Source organism: Oncorhynchus mykiss, chromosome 7 (assembly GCF_057628025.1).
Source record: "Oncorhynchus mykiss isolate SJ-2025 chromosome 7, ASM5762802v1, whole genome shotgun sequence".
NCBI classification, from domain to species: domain Eukaryota; kingdom Metazoa; phylum Chordata; class Actinopteri; order Salmoniformes; family Salmonidae; genus Oncorhynchus; species Oncorhynchus mykiss.
Window position 1 is genome coordinate 48,122,162 of NC_143028.1, and position 26,182 is coordinate 48,148,343.

The window sequence follows — 26,182 nt, forward strand, 5'->3', positions numbered from 1 at the left end:
TCCTCCCATTGATCCTATTAGGCACTTGTTTACTTCAGAAGCTTATTGTAGTTGTATTTTCTTTGATCTCCACACCTTAAGTGATTGCGCTACATGTTAAGACCGTAACGAAATACCCAGTCAACAATTCAAGTTCCTTAATCCTTCAACACTTGAGAAAATTGTGTAGGCCTGTGTGCACAAATTTACATGAATTGCAGCTAAACCACCCCTTATTGCGTTAGATAAATTATCTATCGCTTTATTTGCAAATCCTTGAAAATTGCATAAACCAAAACAGGTAGCAGTTGTAACCTAATTAGGGTCAATATACTTTAATAATGTACCTGGCTGTACCTACATGTAGGCTAAACTATCATGCACTGTAAACAATGAGGCATATTGTTTTGGTTCCTTAGTAAATTGGGACCCTTTTTTCCGCAGGATAACTTTTTGCACATTAATTGCAACCACAAATCAAGTAAAACGTTCTAAGAAAAGGTAACAAAACCTTTTTATTAAGACTCGCCCATTTCTCAAATCCTGTTGTTAGAATGATAGATAACCGTCGCTTCTCACCCTGCTATTGTTCGGGAAAATTCCTTTTCAAGGGTAATTTGTAAACTCAATATTTACAGTGAAGCTTTCGCCTTGTGTGGTGACACAACTGAAAATATAGTTAATGTCGTGTGTAGTGTCTATGCAAACCAACAGCTGTCCGCTGAAGGCATATGAGAGGACTGCGTAGACAGATTGAGCTGAAATAATGGTGGTAAGAACCTGTTCCGTTTAAAATGTTTATTAATTACATACCATATGTTTATTACAATGCATGTTTTGGCTGCCGTTGATGTAAACAAGTACTCTACATTTGGAACATTTTACCATCTCTGTGCGATGACCCGATGCGTAAAAAATGTATGGTGCTCAATTACAATTTTCACTGTTTACCACCATGACATGTTCAGTTGACCACATTTTAAAATACCCAAATGTGGGACAACAGGATGATTTTGCTGGACATTCGCAGTTTTGGCCGCATGATAAAATATGTTTTATTTCAGTTAAACCTCGTAAGAAATGCGGTGCTGTTTTTGATGTGAAAGTAACGTTATACTATGCTATAATAGTTTTTTGTTCGTACACAAAAAAAAATTATTGGAATAAAACTAGGAATGGGAATAGCAGATGGACTCAGATGGTGCCTATACTAAGTAGGCCTACTATTATTCAGTTAATTATTTTATCCAAGCAATTATTTCTACTTAATTGAAATATACTGTTCAAATGTTGTAGCCTCAGTGCAGGTGAGGCCCTGCGGTAATAGCGTACTTACCTCAAACGTAAATTCAAGTCTTGCTATGTCTATTCCCCCTCTACAGTGTTGGCAGTGGAGAGATAATCCCAGTAGTGTTTGCCGGTTCACACTGGGGTTTGTTTGTGGGGGATACTTGGAGAGAGAGGGTAGGTAGTGTTGCCTTCCTGTATGAGAGTGAGCCAAGGAGGGGATTCGATTAAGCTGTCCCCGGTGCCCGGATGAGCGGAGTTAACATTGGGTGAAAAGTGATCACATTCGTTTTGAAACCAGACTGCTCCCAGGGTTTGTCGGGTGCCCCGTTCAAAACAAACTAAAGTATGTCATGAACATGGAATAATGACTTAGGATTCTGAGGTTTCATATGCTAAAATGTTGTTTGTTCGTCATAAGAATGTCTATGTTATCTGAAATCCCAAGCAAAACTACATTTAAAAATCAAGCATATGCCTATCCTATGGAAAATATGTGTGTTTTTGAATGATGCATCGTGCTGCCTGGTTGATATTGACAATATGACCAGGAGGTGCAGAGTACTGTTCGAGCAGAACAACATGAGTTTCCAATAACCCTAATAAACACCACTTGTTGATATGTAAAGGACGCTCCAACCTAAGCGCTTTTGCCCGGTCTAATGACGGGCCATAACCCGGTGCAACTCGGTTCATTCTAATCGAACTCCCTCAATGGTAGCGTGGATCACGTTACCATTTTGTTAATGGTCACTGGTCTCTAGTGACATCTAAAGGACACAAAATGAACAGCAAAAATCACCGAGGAAAAATTGGTAATTTAAATCATCTAGTTTATAAACTGCTAATTATTAATTCATAGTTTATAATTATGTAATAAACAGTTATAATACATTTGTTGAAATTGTGTGCTTATTTAGCTGCTTGCCACATAGTTACTGAGTTTATATGGCTGTACTGCAATAGACTAATAATTGTAAAAGTCAGTATAGTGCATTAAGCGCAGTCATATAATATCACAATTTGTCAAGCAACTGTTTTCACACATTTATAAACTAGGCTATAAATAAACTAATTACAGTTTATATGCTATTTATAAACCTCTATATTACGTATGTAGGCCTATAATATGTTTCAGTTCTTCACAAGCTGACAATGAACTCGGCTGATTTAAATGAACGTGAAGCTTGAATTACAATTCATTTTGAGTAGCCTAGATGCAACAGTGAAACAGGTCGACAGGCGGCACTCAAGATCCAGCTCTTCATATTATGGTGCCATTTCACCATCGAGGTGAAATACCGACCGCTGTTCTCAGCCGCCCAGACAGAGCAGATAGGCTTATAAAAGGATGGTCAAAAGATCCTCAAGAACACACAGGAAAAGGTGAACGTGCTTTGTCAACGGACAGAAGTGTTTTTGCTACAGAGCTTAAATAGATCCCGCAGTAAGTTTATTCCTTTAACTTTTTGCACTAATAGACTTTGGAATATCAGGAGATGTCAATTGTTATTCGCGTACAGGCTATTTAGAAAATATGAAAATACAATATTGCAATTGGCTGCATTGTCAGGAAAATCGCTGCAATAAACAATCCGCTACATAGTTTCATGGCGTGTATCGCTTTCCATCTTCTTAAAGCCATATTACGCTATAATGTAGCTGTTCTGTACGTTTTTGTGATTGCAGATTCTTGTAGGTAGAACTCAACTTTCCAACACGTGATTGAGCATCAACATAACAATAGCAATACGTTCCTTCCTTTTGGTAAAAACAGTTTTTTATTAGCGTTTGCACCAATATCTGATTTCGGGATTTTAGAGATTGTGATGATTGTTTGCAAGTTTTCACATCACCAGACAAAATCACGTATCTAGATATACAGACAATTTAATTCATTTTGGTTGGTATCTTATGCTGTTGGATGTTCATTTTCAACATTATAAAGGTCAACTAGTAGTGAGTGCTCAACAATAGTAAAATACATGTCAGAATTCACAACAGATACTATTTCTCTAGAAAATAACTAATACACTGTGCACAATACTTGCACAATACATCAATTGGTTGGACACGCTCACCTTTTACAGGTAAACAGAAAAAAATAAAATACATGGCAAGCCTTTGCTCTTTTCAGGTTTTATTTTAACCAATTGCAAATATTAGACAGTCATTGCTCCCTAGACATGGCCATACTTATCTTCCAAGGTGATTTATGTTTGAGCTGACACCAATGGAGTGGAATGTGTAGCATATGCTTAGGAGAGGATGATATCATCTCATCTACAATTTCTCCTGTACATGCCTTATCTAATGACTGAATTAATAACTCATTGTATGGTCTTATGCAGATATTCATGGGGCCTTTATAAGCTATACAGGCATTACATCTTATCATCACCTCAACAAGGCAATGGCAGTTCAGAGGGGAAAATAATGCCAATGCTAGAGACACTGAGACATTAACAATATCACCATAGATATTCTGTATTTTATTTTTATTGAACCTTTATTTAACTAGGCAAGTCAGTTAAGAAGAAATTGTTATTTACAATGACGGCCTACCCCGGCTAAACCCTCCCCTAACCCAGACAACACTGGGCCAATTGTGCGCCGTCCTATGGGACTCCCGATCACGGCCTGTTGTGATTCATCCCGGGATCGAACCAGTAGCAGTGTACAGCATACCCTAGGATAATGCCAGAACCTAGAGTTTTTGAAAGAAAACGATCAAAACATGCCATTTGGAACACAACATTGATTGAACTGGATTTATTAATTCTTCTTCTATCACATTTTGGAGGGCTAAAGTCATCTGTTTGGGAGAATGTGTCTGAGGTCAGTGTTATCCCAGAATGGAGGAGCCTGTGTCACTGAGCCCTGAGCTCACCAACATTATTAAACCTAATCCCAGATCCACTCAAACAGATTGAACCCTGTACAGGGACTCACCCCCTAGAGCTCAGGTACTGAGCTGGCAGGTGAAACTGGAAACATCTGTCTTTCTTTTTATATACGAATTCCAACCTGGACACTTTTTCTCCTTGACACCATGGGCCGAGATGGACTCTCGATGGCGGTGACCCTCTTTTTCTCTGGCATTCTCCTGGTGGCCATCCTGGCACTGCTCTGCTATTTCACCTGCAGGCTGGCTAGTGTGATGCCGATTGGTGGGCCCAACCACTTCTGAGCTTCACTCAGAGGATAGACCTGCGTCTGTGGCACGGTAAAACCTCTCCTCTCCGTAGAGACCAGCTAGCAGATTTGTATGAGCTCAACTTCAGCATATTTTACACACATTTTGTAGGCCTTGCGTTGTCTGCGTTGTCAGTTTTAATATCAAAGTAACAGGACTCAATCGCACACAGTTTCAAGACTTTGTGAAATACCATTTTCTTTCAAGCACATAATGCTTATTTAGAGCATGTGTAAAAATTATTTTTTCAAACTCTCTTCTTTATAAACTCTAAACCTAATTTAATAATATTCTTTCATTTACTTATGGGTGGAAGTGTCCAGTCAATCATTTGGTGTTAATCGGCTTTGTTATGGCTGTTAAGTCTCTCTGTGCTATGGCCCACAATCCCATTAAAGTGACCTTGACCACAGCACAAAAGAGGGACAGGAGAGGGACAGGGGAGGGACTGGGGAGGGAAGGGGGGGGGGGGGGGGGTATAATAATATATTAAAGGCTGTCTAACTAGAGCCTTTGGGGTCAGGTTGGGACTACATTTCCACAATACCACTGTTTATTTTCACTGTGAAGGCCTAAGTTGAAACTTACCTGCTCCCCCCTTCTTTGTTGCACTTTACAGCAAATTCCTCAACTTTATTTTTGTGAATCAACATAATTTTGTGTGTTCTTTCATCAGCGCTGATTTCTCCTTATTTTCCAGACTCACTCTAGTTTGGGATGTGGTATGTGACGGTAATCCCAGGTAACACTACGACCATGACATTTTTTCTCATCATCTGCTCATGTCTGGCCCTGGGAGGCCTGGGGAAGCCTCAGTTTCCTGGTGAGACACAAACCCGTCAGTAAATGTAATGTCTTGTAACAGCATCCAACTGTTTGACTGAAATCCTTCAGAAAGAGCTAAGAGGGAACGCATACTAACTGTTTCTCTCCCCCTTCTACCTGAAGTGTGCACTTGTTAAATCCTGCTCATAGATTTGAAAGGAAATGGATTCGTTTAGGAAATGGGGTGAAGACTCACTCTAGCGCATGCTTATACCAATCCAATGTTTGAGGAGTGAATGAGTGCACACTTCAGGGAGAAGGAAGAGAAACAAAATTGGGCTTTGATTTATTGGAGATGTGCAGAAGTCTCCAAATGCTCTTATGAAGGAAGTGCTACTTTTCTGTGGTTTATTGCGTCTTGTTTAGAATAACACGGCTCGTTAGGGTTATAACTGTCAGTCTATTTACCCAGCTGAACAAAGTTCACACTGTATTTACAGTATGGCAAGTGAACCTCTGTTTTCTTAGTCCTCCTACAAAATGACCAGAATATTTTAGCTCCTGAAAGACTATGTACAGATCAGGAGAGGTTCACAAAATGGATTCCAGATGTATAATATTTCTACCCAAACAGTAAGAAAATGATGTTCCGTCTTGTTGTAACATCATACATGTGTGTGCAGTTCTAGGCTATAGTAGGCAACATGTGATTTCAGAAATAAGAAGCCTATGGAGTTGTCAGAGGTTCTATGGTTGCCAGAGCCTACAGAAGTGTCATTATTAATACAGACAGTACATGTGTATGTGCTTATAGTCATCCTGTTGGTTCTTTGTTTTTATTGTCCATACTTAGTCATATTACATGTCATGCTGAGACTTGAAAACAGTAAAGCAATAAGTTACTCACGAAGGAATTTTGTCATCTTCTGGGGGTAAAACATTAATTAGAAAGGTTATAACTAGGTTATTAAAATACAAGTTAATAAGTTATAGATTGCTTCTATCTTTTCTGTGTTTATCAAATTTTTGTCCATCAAAAAATGCTTCTATGGATAAACCTCAAAGTGTATTGTATTTAATTTGAGCATATTCTGTCCCACTTGTCCCATTACTTTCACAGTTGTTACAGATCACTTCCACTGGCCTCTTTACCTCCTCATTTAAAAATAAAACTACCTCCGTGTTGCAGACCAAGAGAAAGATCCCCTGTTCTGGAACACATGGGCCCAGCATACTTTGAAGAATGCCCTCACACTTCAGAAGCTCAACCAAAACACTGCAAAGAACCTCATCCTCTTCCTTGGGGATGGTAAGCCATGATTGCAGGAGCCTATTTCAATCCATGAGTATGTGCCATACTGTATGATAAAGTGAAGTCTTAACGCAATGTAATACACTCAAAGAGCTTATGTGCCGCATACTGATTTAATATTTTTATGCAGTTCTAGATTATCTTTCCTGGTGGTTGTAGTAGAAAACGAGTATATCCTCCTCATCAATCCATAGCCGTTTTTATCAAAACATTCTGGTGGACTGAGACAGTATAATCCAGTCAAAAAAAAAATAGAATGTCACACTTTCAAAATCTGTTAGCCATCAAGCATTTCACAAACATGCTGCCAATGCCAATAGATAACTTGGCTGCTGCTTTGTGTTATGTTGCGGTATGTAGTGACCCATTAAACTGTGTACCCCAAAGGACCTTAACTGTCTATGTTTTTAGATGCAGCAGTATACAGTGCACATTTCTCTGTCATGTATGACTACCATGCTGAACAAGAATAGACTGATGAGTTTCAGTAGAAAGTTAATACTTTCTGTCCATTTTGAGCCTGTAATCGAACCCACAAATGCTGATGCTCCAGATACTCAACTATTCTAAAGAAGGCCAGTTTAATTGCTTCTTTAATAAGAACAACAATTTTCCGCTGTGGTAACATACAATGTCTACACTGCATTTCTGATCAATTTGACATTATTTTAATAGACAAAAAGATAGCTTTTCTTTTCAAAAACAAGGACATTTTCACCAAATGTATAGGTGTCTGTTTAGTGGAAAGAGCAGCTGCTGTGAAAAGCGAGCACAGAGCAATGTTAACCAGATGGAAAACTAAAAGGTGTTAATGCATGAGATGGAAAGGCTCTGAGTCTCTTAAATAGATTGACACCCTAACAGAGAGAGCGCCACTTTGCTTTTGTTGTGTAGGAATGGGCATTCCCACAGTGACTGCAGCACGAATACTGAAGGGGCAGCTGAGCGGACAGAGTGGAGAGGAGACCCAGCTGGAGATGGACAAGTTCCCCTTTGTGGCGCTTTCCAAGGTCTGACCTGGTTTGTTATCATATAGAAGCGCTAGAAAATAGCATGCAACATTGATCTGTAAGTAAAGGGACAGTTCACCCAAATTACACAATGACAGATTGGTTTCCTTACCCTCTAAGCAGTCTATGGAAAAGTTATGACAGAAAGCCATGCTTTGGTTTAGCTTTCTTGGCACTGTTTCCACATGTTAACATTTTAGCATTTGTGGCACCAACCCCATTCAAGTCATGGGACCGATATTAGCATTTTTTTTGCGCATAATTTCCAAATCAGCCAAAATAATTAAAAATGTATTTTGAAGTTCAACAAAGTCTCTTATAGATTATTTTAACATAGATTTGAATATCGGTCCCATGACTTGAATGGGATTTGCGCCACAAATGCTAAAACGTTAGCATGTAGAAGCAGTGACAGGGAAACTAAACTAAAGCATGGATTGAATTTGGGTGAACTATCCCTCAATGAATTCTGCACCAGCAGCAAGAGACAAGGCCACATATGGTCTACGTCAGTGGTCCAACCGGTCAATCGTAATCGACTTGTCGATCTCCAAGGCCTTCCTCATCGATCACCAAACATGTCTGTAAAAAACAAAACAATGATAAAGCCTTGCTTTCCAATTTTTAATCATATTTTTTTGTGCTGTTGGCTGTAGGTGCACTTGATTCAGCAGTGCTAGTGCCAGGAAGGCAAAGTGTTCTCATTTTGAACCAGTTCAGAAAGTAGAACTCTGCCTACCCGACAGGCTCAGAGAGCAAATCAAGTGTACCTACAGGCCTACCGCTGGCCAATCAGATAGCTCCGATCACCGTGTCTGCACAGTTTCCTCATAGACTGTAAAAAAAAATCTAAGAGCGCACAACAAAGTTCATACTGGGAGGTTTCACAAATGTTAAACCATGACTAGAGAGAGACTCAACCAATACAGCAAAAAGCTGCTGCTTTTATGATTCAGTTCATGTTTAAATTGTTATTCAGCACTGTGAATGCTTTGTTCAACACTTTTATAAGCCCTAATATGCATGTTCTCCCTACTTCTAGTCACGCTACAACCAGCACTGCAGCCGCAATGAATGACAATAGAAAAGTGTTTCGATGAGCTTGCATCGGCTTGTCTCTCGAGTAATATTTCACTTTATCTGGGCATTGGGTTAACAACATGAATTGTTGCATGAGGCCGAAATAATTCAGTGCAACTTGAGTTTCACAATCAGCTGGTTAATGTTGCATACATAGGCTTACGCTTTATAAGTCATGTTTAAAAATCTGAACGGTAGATCTCGGCTTGCATTTTATTTTGACTCGGAAAGTGAGCTTGGTTGGTGACCACTAGTGTATGGTGTACGATATGATGTGTTATTATGTTACATACTTGTCAAGAAGCCAGACATAATGTAACTACTGTATCTGCACTGTTAATGGAGCAGCAAATTCCACACATTATTTATCATGTAATTACACAACAGTGCATTTAGTATGAAGATGTTTGGAGGGGGTGTATAACACCAACACGTCATGCACAGCAATGACTCCTACTACAATTCTATGTAATTGACACGTGGTACTGCCCTGTCTCTGCAGACGTATAACACCAATGCCCAGGTAGCAGATAGTGCAGGCACGGCCACAGCATACCTCTGTGGGGTGAAGGCCAACGAGGGCACTGTGGGCGTGAGTGCAGCTGCTGTCCGTTCCCAGTGCAACACCACACAGGGTAATGAGGTCACCTCCATCCTAAAATGGGCCAAGGAAGCAGGTACAGTGTCATCATAACATGTTTATTCACAGTACCTCTCCACACCAGATCTACTAAGGTTTATTTTGCCATCCTGGGATAAGCAGTAGACACAGCATGATAACATTGTAAACGTACTGTAGGCATGCATTGATGTCAATGGGGAGTTTATAGCTACAGAATTATCAGGGATCCAATCATTTCCCAGAGACCAGACCAGGCAGGCTGTGACCTTATGACCTGAGCTCTTCACATAACACAGAAATAGATACTTCACATAATCACCTCAGGAACAGACATTAGCTCTTTAGTTGCTGACCCACTGATTCTCAGTGGAGATATTTATACACCACAATTATCTGTCTGATATAGTAATTACTTTTAGAATTTCCAGATTCTTTGGATCAATTGGTTGACTTCTGATGTAGCAGACTATTGCACAGAATCCAAGCAACACGTTCGAAAACTGTTTGTGTGTTTGTCACCCAGGCAAGTCGGTGGGAATAGTCACAACAACGCGTGTGAACCATGCCACCCCCAGCGCAGCCTACGCTCACTGTGTGGACAGGGACTGGTTCTCTGATGGCGAGATGCCCGCTGAGGCAGTACAGGCGGGCTGCAAGGACATCGCCAGGCAGCTCTTTGAGAACATTCCCAACATCGATGTGAGTCACAGCGTATAATATGGATCCTGATATTACAGAAAACATCCAGTAATCCTGCATGCAAACTGTGTCCATTGTTCAGCCAGTAATATTGAGCAACTTTCACCTGTAATGTTACGACTCACAGATAGTAAATCCTCTCCTAATTATTCTTGCTTTGTATTCCATAGAGATAAATCAAATGTTTTATCTCTATAATGTATGTCTAGGTGATTATGGGAGGAGGGAGGAAGTACATGTTCCCCAAAAACCAGTCAGATGTGGAGTATCCTGGAGATAAGAAACATTTTGGTACCCGCAAAGATGGAAGGAACTTGGTGGAGGAGTGGACTAACAGAATGAAAAACAAGGTCAACTGCTCCGTCTTAGTCTGTCTTTCACTCCTCTTTACCATGTCCTGCTGCTTCCTCCATGTTCGTCTCTCAGTCCTCCTCCTTTCTCTTTTTTCTTATCAAGGACATTTGAATAGTTTTAAGTTGTCGCATGTTTAGATCAATCCCATATGATATATTGTTTTCTTTTTTTAAATGATCAGAAAGCCCAGTATGTATGGAACAAGAGAGAACTTCTATCAGTAAATCCTAATAATGTGGATTACATTTTGGGTGAGTTCTTTTTTTATTATTATTGTTGGTTGTACATTAAACAAAATATCAACGCTTATTTCTCTCAAATGTTTTGCACAAATTTGTTTACATCCCTGTTGTTAGTGAGCATTTCTCCTTTGCCAAGATAATCCATCCACCTGACAGGTGTGGCATATCAAGAATCTGATTAAACAGCATTATCATTACACAGGTGCACCGTGTGCTGGGGACAACAAAAGGCCACTCTAAAATGTGCAGTTTTGTCACACAACACAATGCCACAGATGTCTCAAGTTTTGAGAGTGCGTGCAATTTGAATGTCCACCAGAGTTGTTGCCAGAGAATTCAATGATCATTTCTCTTCCATTCATCCTCCGTCATCACCTCATGTTTCAGCATGATAGGATCTGTACACAATTCCTGGAAGCTGAAAATGTTCCAGTTCTTCCATGGCCTGCATACTCACCAGACATATATATACAGTGCCTTGCGAAAGTATTCGGCCCCCTTGAACTTTGCGACCTTTTGCCTCATTTCAGGCTTCAAACATAAAGATATAAAACTGTATTTTTTGAGAAGAATCAACAACAAGTGGGACACAATCATGAAGTGGAACGACATTTATTGGATATTTCAGAATTTTTTAACAAATCAAAAACTGAAAAATTGGGCGTGCAAAATTATTCAGCCCCCTTAAGTTAATACTTTGTAGCGCCACCTTTTGCTGCGATTACAGCTGTAAGTCGCTTGGGGTATGTCTATCAGTTTTGCACATCGAGAGACTGAAATGTTTTCCCATTCCTCCTTGCAAAACAGCTCGAGCTCAGTGAGGTTGGATGGAGAGCATTTGTGAACAGCAGTTTTCAGTTCTTTCCACATATTCTCGATTGGATTCAGGTCTGGACTTTGACTTGGCCATTCTAACACCTGGATATGTTTATTTTTGAACCATTCCATTGTAGATTTTGCTTTATGTTTTGGATCATTGTCTTGTTGGAAGACAAATCTCCGTCCCAGTCTCAGGTCTTTTGCAGACTCCATCAGGTTTTCTTCCAGAATGGTCCTGTATTTGGCTCCATCCATCTTCCCATCAATTTTAACCATCTTCCCTGTCCCTGCTGAAGAAAAGCAGGCCCAAACCATGATGCTGCCACCACCATGTTTGACAGTGGGGATGGTGTGTTCAGCTGTGTTGCTTTTACGCCAAACATAACCTTTTGCATTGTTGCCAAAAAGTTCAATTTTGGTTTCATCTGACCAGAGCACCTTCTTCCACATGTTTGGTGTGTCTCCCAGGTGGCTTGTGGCAAACTTTAAACAACACTTTTTATGGATATCTTTAAGAAATGGCTTTCATCTTGCCACTCTTCCATAAAGGCCAGATTTGTGCAATATACGACTGACTGATTGTTGTCCTATGGACAGAGTCTCCCACCTCAGCTGTAGATCTCTGCAGTTCATCCAGAGTGATCATGGGCCTCTTGGCTGCATCTCTGATCAGTCTTCTCCTTGTAAGAGCTGAAAGTTTAGAGGGACGGCCAGGTCTTGGTAGATTTGCAGTGGTCTGATATTCCTTCCATTTCAATATTATCGCTTGCAAAGTGCTCCTTGGGATGTTTAAAGCTTGGGAAATCTTTTTGTATCCAAATCCGGCTTTAAACTTCTTCACAACAGTATCTCGGACCTCCCTGGTGTGTTCCTTGTTCTTCATGATGCTCTCTGCGCTTTTAACGGACCTCTGAGACTATCACGGTGCAGGTGCATTTATACGGAGACTTGATTACACACAGGTGGATTGTATTTATCATCATTAGTCATTTAGGTCAACATTGGATCATTCAGAGATCCTCACTGAACTTCTGGAGAGAGTTTGCTGCACTGAAAGTGCATATATATATTAACCTTTATTTAACTAGACAAGTCAGTTAATTAAGAACAAATTCTTATATACAATGACGGCCTACACCGGTATCTGTGGTATCTGTGACCAACAAATGCATACACTACCGGTCAAAAGTTTTAGAACACCTCCAGGCTGTGTAAGGGTTATTTTATCAAGAAGGAGAGTGATGGAGTGCTGTATCAGATGACCTGGCCTCCACAATCCCCCGACCTCAACCAAATTGAGATGGTTTGAGATGAGTCGGACCTCAGAGTGAAGGAAAAGCAGTCAACAAGTGCTCAGCATATGTAGAACTTCTTCAAGACAGTTGGAAAAGCATTCCAGGTGAAGCTGGTTGAGAGAATGCCAAGAGTGTGCTAAAGACGTTCCATGAACGCCCTCCAGACTCTCGAAGTGAACTGGGGACCTCGATCAGACACTATATCCTCGTAACCCCGTATTGCCGGAAGACGTGTGTAACAAGGCCTCCGCAGTCTGTAGGGCCGTAGGGAGACCGGGCAGAGGGAGGAGACTCAGGACTTAGAGAAACGATCCACAATGACCAGGATCGTGGTGTTTCCCTGTGAGGGAGTAAGATCGGTCAGAAAATCCACCGACAGGTGTGACCAAGGCCGTTGTGGAACGGGTAAGGGATGTAGCTTACCTCTGGGCAGGTGTGTAGGAGCCTTACACTGGGCACACACCGAGCAGGAGGAAACATAAACCCTCACGTCCTTTGCCAAGGGAGGCCACCAGTACTTCCCACTCAGACAGACAGCGCACCGTCCGACCGATCCCCGGATGACCAGAGGAGGGTGACGTGTGGGCCCAATAGATCAACTGAGCACGGACAGCAGACGGAACGTACAGATGTCCAACGGGACACTGGAGGGGAGCGAGCTCTGTACGTAAACGCCTGCTCAATGTCCGCGTCCAGCTCCCACACGACCGGCACTACCAGGCAGGAGGACGGGAGAATGGGAGTCTGATCCATGGGCCGCTCCTATATGTCATACAGTCGGGACAGTGCGTCTGCCTTCACATTTTGGGAACCTGGTCTGTAGGACAGGGTCAACACAAAACAGGTAAAAAACATGGCCCACCTTGCCTGACGAGGATTCAGTCTCCTCGCTGCCCGGATGTACTCCAGAATGCGGTTGTCAGTCCAGATGAGAAAAGGGTGTTTAGCCCCCTGAAGCCAATGTCTCCACGCCTTCAAAGCCTTAACCACTGCCAACAGCTCCTGGTCCCCCACATCATAGTTCCGCTCCGCCGGGCTGAGCTTCTTCGAGAAGAAAGCACAGGGGCGGAGCTTCGGTGGCGTACCCGAGCGCTGAGAGAGCACGGCTCCTATCCCAGCCTCGGACGCGTCCACCTCCACTATGAACGCCAAAGAGGGATCCGGATGGGCCAGCACGGGAGCAGAAGTAAACAGAGCCCTTAAGTGCCCAAAAGCCCTGTCCACCTCAGCTGACCACTGCAAACATACAGGACCCCCCTTCAGCAGTGAGGTAATGGGAGCCGCCATCTGGCCAAAACCTCAGATAAATCTCTGGTAGTAAAGGGCAAACCCTAAAAACGTCTGCACCTCCTTTACCGTGTTGAGAGTTGGCCAATTACGCACGGCTGAAATGCGGTCACTCTCCATCTCCACCCCTGAGGTGGAAATGCGATAGCCTAGGAAGGAGACAGCCTGCTGAAAGAACAGGCATTTCTCAGCCTTGACGTACAGGTCATGCTCCAACAGTCGTCCAAGCACCCTGCGCACCAGGGACAGATCTGCGCGTGTAGCGGAGTATATCAGAATGTCATCGATATACACCACTACACCCTACCCGTGCAGGTCCCTGTAAACCTCGTCTACAAAGGATTGGAAGACTGATGGAGCATTCAACAACCCGTACAGCATGACGAGGTACTCATAATGCCCTGAGGTGGTACTGAACGGCGTCTTCCACTCGTCTCCCTCCCAGATACGCACCAGGTTGTAAGCGCTCCTGAGATCAAATTTAGTGAAAAAGCACGCCCTGTGCATTGACTCAATCGCCATGGTGATGAGAGGTAGCGGGTAACTGTACCTCACCGTGATTTGATTTAGACCTCGATAGTCAGTACACAGGCGCAGACCTCCCTCCTTCTTCTTCACCAAAAAAAACTTGAGGAGGCAGGTGAAGTGGAGGACCAAATGTACCCCTGACGCAGGGATTCAGAGACAGACGTCTCCATAGCCACCGTCTCTGCTTGTGACCGGTCGATACACGTGACTCCTGGGAAGTGCGGCGTTTACCAGGAGATTTATCGCACAGTCCCCCAGTCAATGGGGTGGTAATTTAGTCGCCTTCCTTTTGGAGACGGCGAGAGCCAAATTGGCATATTCAGGGGGGATGCGCACGGTGGAGACCTGGTCTGGACTTCCCACCATGGTAACACCAACGGAAACCCTTACACACCTCCCCGAGCACTCTCGCGACCAGCCCGTGAGAGCCTTCTGTTGCCATGAAATAGTGGGGTCATGACGAGCTAACCAGGGAAGGCCTAGTACCACAGGAAACGCAGGAGAGTCAATGAGTAAGAGACTGATTCTCTCCTCGTGACCCCCCTGCGTCACCATGCCCAGGGAGATGGTGGCTTCCCTAATTAACCCGAACCCTAATGGTCGACTATCCAGAGCGTGTACCGGGAAGGGTCTAACCACAGGAACAATAGGGATCCCTAACCTATGGGCGAATGCTCTGTCGATATCATTCCCAGCCATGCCTGAATCGACGAGCGCCTTATGCTGGTAATGCGGGGAGAATTCATGAAAAAAAAACATGCACAAACAGGTGGACAACAGAGGGCTCTGGATGAGAGTGGTGCAGACTCACCTGGGGTGACGCCAGAGAGCCCTGCCTGCTGCCTCAACTCCCAGAGGCACCAATCCGTCAGTGTGCCCTCTGCAGCCACGATGGTGCACGCGAGGGCCCCTCCTCCGGCCTCCCTGAGCGCAGCCCCTCCCAGCTCCATTGGTACCGGAGCGATGGTACTGGAAGATGGAACTGACAGAGCCCTCTCTGGACATCCGCGGGTGACCAGCAGGTTTTTCAACCGAACGGACAGATCCACCAACCCTCGTGCAGGCTGCATCAGTAGTGGTCCGAAATTTCGGCCAAGGTCCGAAATTCCAGGGCGAACTCCTGGGCGCTCCTCGTCCCCTGCCTCAGGTGGAAGAGACGTTCATCCGCCGCTCTATCCTCGGGCGGATGGTCTAAGACTTCCCGGAAGCAGCGGGTGAACGCATCGAAGTGGCCCAACGCCGCATCTCCTTCTCCCCACACGGCGTTTGCCCACTCCAGAGCTCTCCCCGAGAGGCACGAGACGAGGGAGGACACCCTTTCTCTTCCTGAGGGAGCTGGGTGAACGGTGGCCAGGTATAGGTCCAGCTGTAATAGGAACCCCTGGCACCGTGCTGCCGTCCCATCATACTCCCTGGGAAGGGCAAGACGCATCCCACTGGGACCGGATACAGGAGGGACGGGTAGAGGTAACCCCGGTTGTGCTGGTCGAGGCGCTGGAGAGACTCCCTGTCTCTCCCAGCAGTCCATGTTCTGGACGACGCGACCCATCGTGGCGCCGAGATGTTGCAGCATCGCCGAGTGTTCTCGGACACAGCTCATTGGCAGCTACCTACTGTAATCAAAATGCAGTATCAAAGCAGTACTGTAGAATTGACTCTATTATAATGTAAAAAAATAAATGCTACCGTAATCATAATGAATGAATGAAATTCATTGAGGGGACATAGGATTTACATTTCACAGTATTTTACTGTAATTACATGGGATTGGTGCTAGCAGGTTGGCTGCTAAGTAATGTGTTTACACATACAGCATATCAATTCATATTTTGAGTTTGCACAAACTGGCAGCGATTACATGGCAAAACAGAGCAAAAATATATGGCAAAATGCTCAACCATAAAGGTTTAAGACTTGCTGCCACTCCAATCTGTCCCCTATACATTTTTAATTAATGTCACACTACTACCGCATACCAGTTAAATTGGTACAGCATTCTCACTAACAGGTGCAACAAATATAACCTCTTACAAGGTAAGCCTCAAAATATGTTAATGAGCTAGAAACAACAATACCATGTACACACCAGTTGATAATACCCAATTAGAGTTACAGTATAGATAGACCGTTTTCTGATACAGTGCATGTTGATCACTGTTAATCATCTTCTCAGTGTTAAACCGAGCTTCCTGTGTTAAAACAGGTCTGTTTGAGCCGGGAGATCTGCCCTACAACCTGGAGAGAAACACTGAGACAGATCCTTCCCTGACAGAGATGGTGGAGGTGGCCATCAAGATCCTGAGGAAAAACCCCAGGGGATTCTACCTGCTGGTGGAGGGTGAGTGTTTTGTCACATTTACTCTGTAAATATGTGTTGCATCAGGTGAATCATTTATATAATGTGAATGTAACATTTGCACAGCTGAGGCTGCTTTGCCAATGCTGATGCTAGATTTTCTCATCTGCGTGAGAGAGAGAGGTTAACCAGGCTGTGCGTTGGCAGGGGGGCGCATCGACCACGGACATCATGAGGGCAAAGCCAAGCAGGCCCTACATGAGGCAGTGGAGATGGACCGGGCCATCGGCCGTGCCGGCCTCATAACCAGCATCTATGACACAATGACTGTCGTCACTGCTGACCACTCTCACATGTTCAACTTCGGCGGCTACACACCAAGAGGGAACACCATTTTTGGTGAGTAATGAATGATTTTACAACCATGGATTGTTTGTAGACACACTGTATCAGTCATCTGGGTATGATTCTATGCATAGTGACTTTAATAGCTCTACCTACATGTACATTCTACCTCAATTACCTTGACTAACCGGTGTCCCCGCACATTGACTCTGTACTGGTACCCCCCTGTATATAGTCTCCACTTTGACTCTGTACTGTTACCCCCCTGTATATAGTCTCCACATTGACTCTGTACTGGTACCCCATGTATATAGTCTCCACATTGACTCTGTACTGGTACCCCATGTATATAGTCTCCACATTGACTCTGTACTGGTACCCCATGTATATAGTCTCCACATTGACTCTGTACTGGTACCCCATGTATATAGTCTCCACATTGGCTCTGTACTGGTACCCCATGTATATAGTCTCCACATTGACTCTGTACTGGTACCCCATGTATATAGTCTCGCTATTGTTATTATACTGCTGTTCTATAACTACTTGTTACTTTTAATTCTTATTCATATTTTTTGAACCGCATTGTTCGTTATGGACTTGTAAGTAAGCAGTTCACTGTAAGGTCTACTACGCCTGTTGTATTCGGTGCATGTGACAAATACAATTTGATTTGATTCACTTTGTTTCACAATGGATCGTGATGGAGGTGGGGTATTATTTTCCTCTCTGTCTACAGGACTGGCTCCCATGTTGAGTGATGTGGACCAGAAACCCTTTACCGCTATCTTATATGGGAACGGACCAGGGTTCAAAGTTATCAACGGTCTGAGAGAGAACGTCTCCACCCTTGACTATCGTAAGTGAAGTCTTACCGTCATTGACATAGTGCCATTTTGACAGTCCTCTGTCATAGAGAACACCACTTGGTCTTTGGTATGCCAAAAATCATCCATCTGATCTATTTCTACTTCCCTTTCTCTCTCTCCACCCCGCCCCTCTCTCCAGAGGGAACTAACTACCAGGCCCAGTCTGCAGTGCCGCTGCGTATGGAGACTCATGGAGGAGAGGATGTGGCTGTGTTTGCTAAGGGCCCCATGGCTCATCTGCTGCACGGTGTCCACGAGCAGAACTACATTCCCCATGTCATGGCCTATGCTGCCTGCATCGGCCAGAACAGAGACCATTGCATGTCATCCGGTGGAGCCTCTAGTCTCAGCCCTGCTCTGCCCAGCCTGGCAGCTCTCCTCACGCTCACCCGCCTCCTCTGCTGACCTTTCACCCCAACCCCCCTCCTGCACCCCACAGCCCCCTTATCTCCTTATACATGTAATACTCCCACACCCTTTTTCCTGTTGTAATGTGGATCTTTTTGTGTGGGGATTTTCTGTTGTTGATTTAAAAATAATAATGTCCAGTTGAATGACTTTGGGACCACTGTAATTGCATTTAAAGATGAGTGTTTTGAGCGTTGGTGACGTTCAACCAGATTCAGTTTTAGAATAAATAGGGGGATATCACTTTCACTCTACTGTAACATATAGGATAGGTTGTGTTACTCAACTTTGGCATTGTTCATCATTCTGGTAACACCAAAACTATTTCAAGAGTTATGTCATATCAGTGGGTTTAAGAGAAGGGTATCACTCTGAATTGATTTAAATTATTGTATGGAAAACATTTCCTCCCAGTATTAATGATAAAGCAATGTTGCTGCCCACCTATTTGTTTTCTGTCAATTGTATGACTTTGGATTAATCAACTTTTTAAAGAAACCATTACTTTTTAGAAACCTACTGTAAAGGGATCGATTTTTATATGAATATTTTATTTCATCCGCTCCCTCGACCTAAACAGAAGACAAACAGTAAACAGAATCTACCTCATCATTTTTTTGGGGGGGGAGAAGTGAAAACATTGCAATGAGGAAAGTAGAGGCTATATTTGAATGTATAGTTTTAACTTTTTTTATTATTGAAATGGTATGTAATTCCATGTTCTTTGTACATACTTCCCGAAGGCATTGAATGAAAAGAGTCAGAAACACACCCACCAGTATTTCCAAAAACAGTTGTTGTGGCAAGATCCCTTAGCCAATAAAGGAAGTCCTGTTGGTTTTTCATAAGATGTTGTCATAACATTATTGGTGTGTGTACTTGGTGTGTGTACTTGGTGTGAAAAAATGTATGTCAATGGGAAGGAAAAGGGGATACGTGTAGTTGCCAGTTGCAGAACTGAATGCATTCAACCGAAATGTGTCTTCTACATTTTACCCAACCCCTCTGAAATAGTAGAGATAATGTCAGTTTGCTTAGAACTGATTGTGGTTGCACTTTGCATTCTGGAAACCATTTGGAATGGAATAGAACAAATTTGTAATTTCATTAAGAAATGTGTAATGGAACACAAATGAATTGATTCAATGTTTATATATATATATATATATATATATATATATATATATATATATATATATATATTCATATATCTTATCAAAAGTAGGATTTATGAAAATAGTTGGAAATTATTTGAAATTAGATCTCTGTAAATAGTTGGAAATTATTTGAAATTAGATCTCTGTAACAATCTAGAATAAATGGAATGTAAAGTCGAAACAAACCGATATTCAGCATTTGAGGTTTCCTGCATTTCGTGTAACTTGTCAACAGCATGCACTGCTGTGGCTTGTGTGGTATGTGAATGGACACTAGCCACAGAGTCCTTGGCATGGTATGGTAGTTGAAAAAACAGAGAAGGACTCATGTTGGCTGGAGCATGAAAATTGAGGTTTAGCTCAGATGGGTATGTAGTCCACACTCTGGAACATCATTAAATGGGTGCCTGCTTGGAATCTGGGCCCTGGGGGTCTGTGTCTGGTGTGTTCTCCCTACATAAACCTCACTGCAGTAGAGGCTTTACTCTGCTCATCTCCCACCATGCAGCCAATATAAGACAGCAATCTATCTGATGCAGTGGCGATTTTGACATGTAAATCTTGGTGGGGCAAACTCCCATTTTTTTTGTTGTTGTTGCATGCCAGCAAAGCCACAACACAACACTAAACAATACATTCATTGCACAATAATGGTGACAAACGGTGCCCACAAACTGTTTTGGCCTTCAGCAGTCCCAAAACCTTACCTCTGCTACACCTGGCTATCAGCGGAGCCGTGTCTGGCAGCAAAACAGTTCATTCAGCCTCATTTACTGCCTTTTAAAAAAACATAGCTGATATGGCTGACTTGCTTAAACAAATGTGGTTTGTACTGACGATTGAGATGTACAAACTATGGCATAAGGGGACGATGTGCGGATAAGAGGCAATTCATAATTTCGATTGAGACATTAATGAGAGAGCTAGGATGAGCGAAGGTAAAATATAACTATTTGTAAGGCACTTTTGAAATGTACAACGACAGAATTCAGAACATGGGCCGTTCTTACAGTATTGTACACCAAGTCAGAACTGTAGGATAAATAAAGGGGGCATATAAGCAGACAATGAAAGCTCTTACAATATTCGTTGATGACATTTCTCTAAAACAGGCTAAAGGCTACATGTGCACCACCTAGTCTGAACAGTGGGCTAAGTTATGAAGGGAAAAGGGAGCATATTATTAGGGTGAGGCACATGGACTACTAACAGCTTACTACACAACATACACTTGATATTACTTTCTTAGCTACAGTATACATTTCTCCCTGGCATAATACATCATTTATGCAGCAGCATACAATACATTTTTGGACTCACCTTGTTGTGCTGTCCTCACTCGAACAGGAAGGTGGCGTGGAGGTCCTTCGTGGCAAATTTTGTCATAAAACCTTGTCATCAAAGTCTGGCATTCTCTGGATTTATGGTGCTTTCAAGACAACTGTAAAAAACAAGGTTTAATCATGACGTCAGTGATCTTCAGGTCAGAGCTCTAGAAAGATGCCAGAGTTCCCGACTTGAATTCCGAGTTGGATGACCATTCAAAATGTATTTTCCCAGTCGGAGCTCGTTTTTTTCTGAGTTCCCAGTTGTCTTGAACTCACTGAAGTCTGAGATTTCCCAGTTCAGTTTCCAGTTGTTTAGAATGTGGCAGAAGTCATGCTACATTGACAGCATGGCCAATGTTGAATGTTTATCCTTTTTAGCTTGGAAAAGCTTGGAAAAGAGATCCTGAAACCCAGACCGACCACACACCCACTCCACTGAATAGCAGGCCAGTGATTGCTTTGCAATTCTTGCAGTTAGCCACTGATTCCTTTCAAACCACTCAATGCTGAATTTGCGATTTCCAACTTGTTGTGTAATGGCCGATGTACACCTATACATTTTATTAAAATGAATCTTCATATGACAAGGATTGAAACGGATTTGCCAGTAGATTGTCAACTTGATTCAAGATGACTTCTAGCTTGCAAACTAAGATTGTGGAAGTATGATGTTGACATGATCAGTCCAATCAAAGCTATGGTTGTCATGCTCTGACCTGAGAGAGCCTTTTTATGTCTCTATAATGGTTTGGTCAGGGTGTGATTTGGGTGGGCATTCTATGTTTTTTTTTCTATGTTTCTTTATTTCTATGTTTTGGCCGGGTATGGTTCTCAATCAGGGACAGCTGTCTATCTTTGTCTCTGATTGGGAATCATACTTAGGTAGCCCTTTTTCCCTCCTTCAGTGTGGGTAGTTAACTTTGTTAGAGGCATCATAGCCCTGTTAAGCTTCACGGTAATTTTTTATTGTTTATTGTTTTGTTGGCGACATTCCAATAAAAAGGAATATGTACGCTCACCACGCTGCACCTTGGTCCACTTCTTACGATGCCGGTGACAGAACTACCCACCACAAAAGGACCAAGCAGCGTGGTAAAAAGGAGGACTAGACATGGGATGACATCCTGGACGGCAAAGGATCCTGGACATGGGAGGAGATCCTGGCCGGAAGGGATTGCCTTCCATGGGAACAGGTGGAAGCAGCCAGGAAGGCGGAGGCAGCTGGTAAAGGGGCCCATCGTTACGAGGGAACACGGCTAGCAAGGAATCCCGAGAGGCAGCCCCAAAAAAATGTTTTGGGGGGCACACAGGGAGTTTGGCTGAGTCAGGTTGGAGACCTGAGCCAACTCTCCGTGCTTACCGTGGCGAGCGTCGTAGTGGTCAGGCACCGTGTCATGCGGTGGAGCGCACAGTGTCTCCAGTGCGTGTTCACAGCCCGGTGCGTTACCTTCCAGCTCCCAGAATCGGCCGGGCTAGAGTGGGCATCCAGCCAGGTCGGAAGGTGCCGGCTCAGCACATCTCGCCGCCAGTACGTCTCTATGGCCCAGGATATCCTGCGTCGGCTCTGCGCACTGTGTCTCCGGTGCGTCTGCACAGCCCAGTGCAGCTAGGACGGGTTGTGCAGGCTCTACGCTCAAAACCTCCAGTGCGCCTCCACAGCCCCGTGTATCTTGTGCCCGCTCTCAGAACCAGGCCTCCTGGTTTTCTCTCCAGCCCAGTGATGATCCATGGCAAGAAGCCTCCAGTGATGATCCATGGCAAGAAGCCTCCAGTGATGATCCATGGCAAGATGCCTCCAGTGATGATCTATGACACGAAGCCTCCAGTGATGATCCATGGCACGAAGCCTCCAGTGATGATCCATGGCACGAAGCCTCCAGTGATGATCCATGGCAAGAAGCCTCCAGTGATGATCCATGGCAAGAAGCCTCCAGTGATGATCCATGGCACGAAGCCTCCAGTGATGATCCATGGCAAGAAGCCTCCAGTGATGATCCATGACACGAAGCCTCCAGTGATGATCTATGACACGAAGCCTCCAGTGATGATCCATGGCACAAAGCCTCCAGGGATGATCCATGGCACGAAGCCTCCAGTGATGATCCATGGCAAGAAGCCTCCAGTGATGATCCATGGCACGAAGCCTTCAGAGAGGAGTCATGGCATGGAGCCTCCAGAGATGGCCTCCAGTTCGGAGCCTCCAGCGATGGCCTCCAGTCCGGAGCCTCCAGCGACGGCCTCCAGTCCGGGGCTCGCACCGAGGGTGTCCAGTCCGGGGCCCTCAACGAGGTAGCCCAGTCCGGGGCCCACAACGAGGGTGCTCAGTCCGGGGCCTGCAGCGAGGGTTCCCAGTCCGGGGCCCACAGCGAGGGCACACCAGAGCTGCCACCGTGGATAGATGCCCACCCGGACTCTCCCCTATAGGTTCACCTTTGATGATGATATATTTGTAATCAAATGTTGTCTTTTGTATTCATTTTTGGGTGAATTTAACAGATTCAACCTTGATAACATATACACTGCTCAAAAAATAAAGGGAACACTAAAATAACACATCCTAGATCTGAATGAATGAAATATTCTTATTAAATACTTTTTTCTTTACATAGTTGAATGTGCTGACAACAAAATCACACAAAAATTGTCAATGTAAATCAAATTTATCAACTCATGGAGGTCTGGATTTGGAGTCACACTCAAAATTAAAGTGGAAAACCACACTTTGATGTAATGTCCTTAAAACAAGTCAAAATGAGGCTCAGTAGTGTGTGTGGCCTCCACGTGCCTGTATGACCGCCCTACAACGCCTGGGCATGCTCCTGATGGCGGATGGTCTCCTGAGGGATCTCCTCCCAGACCTGGACTAAAGCATCCTCCAACTCCTGGACAGTCTGTGGTGCAACGTGGCGTTGGTGGATGGAGCGAGACATGATGTCCCAGATGTGCTCAATTGGATTCAGGTCTGGGGAACGGGCGGGCCAGTCCATAGCATCAATGCCTTCCTCTTGCAGGAACTGCTGACACACTCCAGCCACATGAGGTCTAGCATTGTCTTGCATTAGGAGGAACCCAGGGCCAACCGCACCAGCATATGGCCTCACAAGGGGTCTGAGGATCTCATCTCGGTACCTAATGGCAGTCCGGCTACTTCTGGCGAGCACATTGAGGGCTGTGCGGCCCCCCAAAGAAATGGGTCATGCTGGAGGATGTTGCAGGCAGCAGAACGTTCTACACGCCGTCTCCAGACTCTGTCATGTCTGTCACATGTGCTCAGTGTGAACCTGCTTTCATCTGTGAAGAGCACAGGGCGCCAGTGGCGAATTTGCCAATCTTGTTGTTCTCTTGCAAATGCCAAACGTCCTGCACGATGTTGGGCTGTAAGCACAACCCCCACCTGTGGACGTCGGGCCCTCATACCACCCTCATGGAGTCTGTTTCTGACCGTTTGAGTTGACACATGCACATTTGTGGCTTGCTGGAGGTAATTTTGCAGGGCTCTGGCAGTGCTCCTCCTGCTCCTCCTTGCACAAAGGCGGAGGTAGCGGTCCTGTTGCAGGGTTGTTGCCCTCCTACAGCCTCCTCCATGTCTCCTGATGTACTGGCCTGTCTCCTGGTAGCGCCTCCATGCTCTGGACACTACACTGACAGACACAGCAAACCTTCTTGCCACAGCTCGCATTGATGTGCCATCCTGGATTAGCTGCACTACCTGAGCCACGTGTGTGGGTTGTAGACTCCGTCTCATGCTACCACTAGAGTGAAAGCACCTCCAGCATTCAAAAGTGACCAAAACATCAGCCAGGAAGCATAGGAACTGAGAAGTGGTCTGTGGTCACCAACTGCAGAACCACTCCTTTATTGGGGGTGTCTTGCTAATTGCCTATAATGTCCACCTGTTGTCTATTCCATTTGCACAACAGCATGTGAAATGTATTGTCAATCAGTGTTGCTTCCTAAGTGGACAGTTTGATTTCACAGAAGTGTGATTGACTTGGAGTTACATTGTGTTGTTTAAGTGTTCCCTTTATTTTTTTGAGCAGTGTATATTCAAGTATACTTTTAACTGTCTTCCCTATTCACTGATATATTGTTTTAAATTACTGTAATATAAGAAAAAGTTAGCCTTGAATGTATGGCTTCTTCTGTAATACACATATGTACGTACTTTACCTTCAATGAAAGAGGCCAATATCGCCAACTGTTTTCATCTCCTGCTCCATCACTAACAATGCTAATCAGAAACCAACTAGGCTGATAGTAGAGATGTCGATCTTCTTTACATTGTTATTCATACTGTACATCCCCCACCCATCACGGCACTACCACTGTCTTCCCAACAGGAGAGGATAACTTTTCTCAGTAATTACCAAAGGAGACTACGGTAGTCCTGCAGTCAGTCCTTTGATGAATCTGGCATGTGAAATGTGGGTTTTGGATTCTCAATAATATTTTGGAGCTGGTGCATTCCAGCATTGTAGTTTTGGATTCTCATTGTTTCCCTGAACACAGCTCACAGCCCCTCTCCTGGAAATAACAATTTTGTTTGCTCTTTAGAAAGTCATTGGCATGGTACACATCTTATATAAGTTGTGAGTTACTTTTGAGTTGTGGATTGTGCACCAGATGTCAAAATTCCACTACACTGCAGAGAAACAGGGTTATGATTGGTCCTGAAAAAGATCTGATTGTATCATCAAAGCATCTCACACTTCAACATGATTTTGGCATCAAACGCCCATCAGCTGCACTGACTCATGCTGTCAGGTTCAGATAATGCTACCAATGTGTGAAATCGCTCTTACTCTCCACAATCTGTCTTTCTTTCTTTCTCTCCATCATCCTCCCTCTTACTGATTCTCAATATTGCTCCATCTCCCTTTCTCCATCTGTATCTCTCCTTCTATCTTTCCATATCTCTGTGATCTTCAGTTCCACCCGGCTGCTGATCCCCAGCCCTAGAGTGGCTCTGTGGGCCTGTGTACCACAGCTGAATAATTGAAAAAAGTGAGGGTGTGGTGAGCCAGGCAGGGGCTGTCAGATCAAACCGAGACAGCAGGAGCAGGCTGACAGCTACGGGCCTACTGTATAAAAGGATCAGTGAGGCTGCAAGAAGACGCTAATGCTCTCTTTTTCAAAGCAGAGATCCTCCTCTTACCCCCTCTGGGCCAGCCAACCCCCATGACCCTGCTCCCCAGTGATTGCGCTCAGTTGAGCGCCATTATTAATCAGATTCACAATGCTTCACAAAGCCACATCTCCAATCCTTTCTTCCATACATGCAAATGCCACAGCCAATCACACAGT

General features: G+C 44.0%; 2 protein-coding genes across 5 annotated transcripts in view; one reads left to right on the plus strand and one right to left on the minus strand.

The window, feature by feature from the left end:
- Positions 1-1,533, minus strand: part of LOC110527997 (endothelin-converting enzyme 1) — a 29,718-nt gene extending 28,185 nt beyond the window's left edge. Inside the window, exon 1 of the mRNA XM_021609749.3 lies at positions 1,316-1,533. The gene's annotated coding sequence lies outside the window, so the exon portion shown is untranslated. The remainder of the gene's footprint in view (positions 1-1,315) is intronic.
- LOC110527998 (alkaline phosphatase) lies at positions 502-19,241 on the plus strand. Of its 4 annotated transcripts, XM_021609751.3 has the most exons (13): positions 2,591-2,713; positions 2,956-3,033; positions 5,163-5,285; positions 6,417-6,536; positions 7,434-7,549; positions 9,132-9,306; positions 9,775-9,950; positions 10,160-10,300; positions 10,486-10,555; positions 16,679-16,813; positions 16,979-17,170; positions 17,856-17,975; positions 18,125-19,241. In XM_021609751.3, exons 3-13 carry the CDS (start codon positions 5,180-5,182, stop codon positions 18,388-18,390), a joined length of 1,617 nt encoding a protein of 538 aa, XP_021465426.1. In that variant the 5' UTR covers positions 2,591-2,713; positions 2,956-3,033; positions 5,163-5,179; the 3' UTR covers positions 18,391-19,241. The 4 variants fall into 4 exon arrangements, with proteins under 4 accessions (XP_021465428.1, XP_021465425.1, XP_021465426.1 ...); XM_021609753.3 differs by lacking the exons at positions 2,591-2,713; positions 2,956-3,033 and adding an exon at positions 502-751; XM_021609750.3 differs by lacking the exon at positions 2,956-3,033 and having other exon boundaries at positions 2,482-2,713.
- Positions 19,242-26,182: the final 6,941 nt, after the last annotated feature.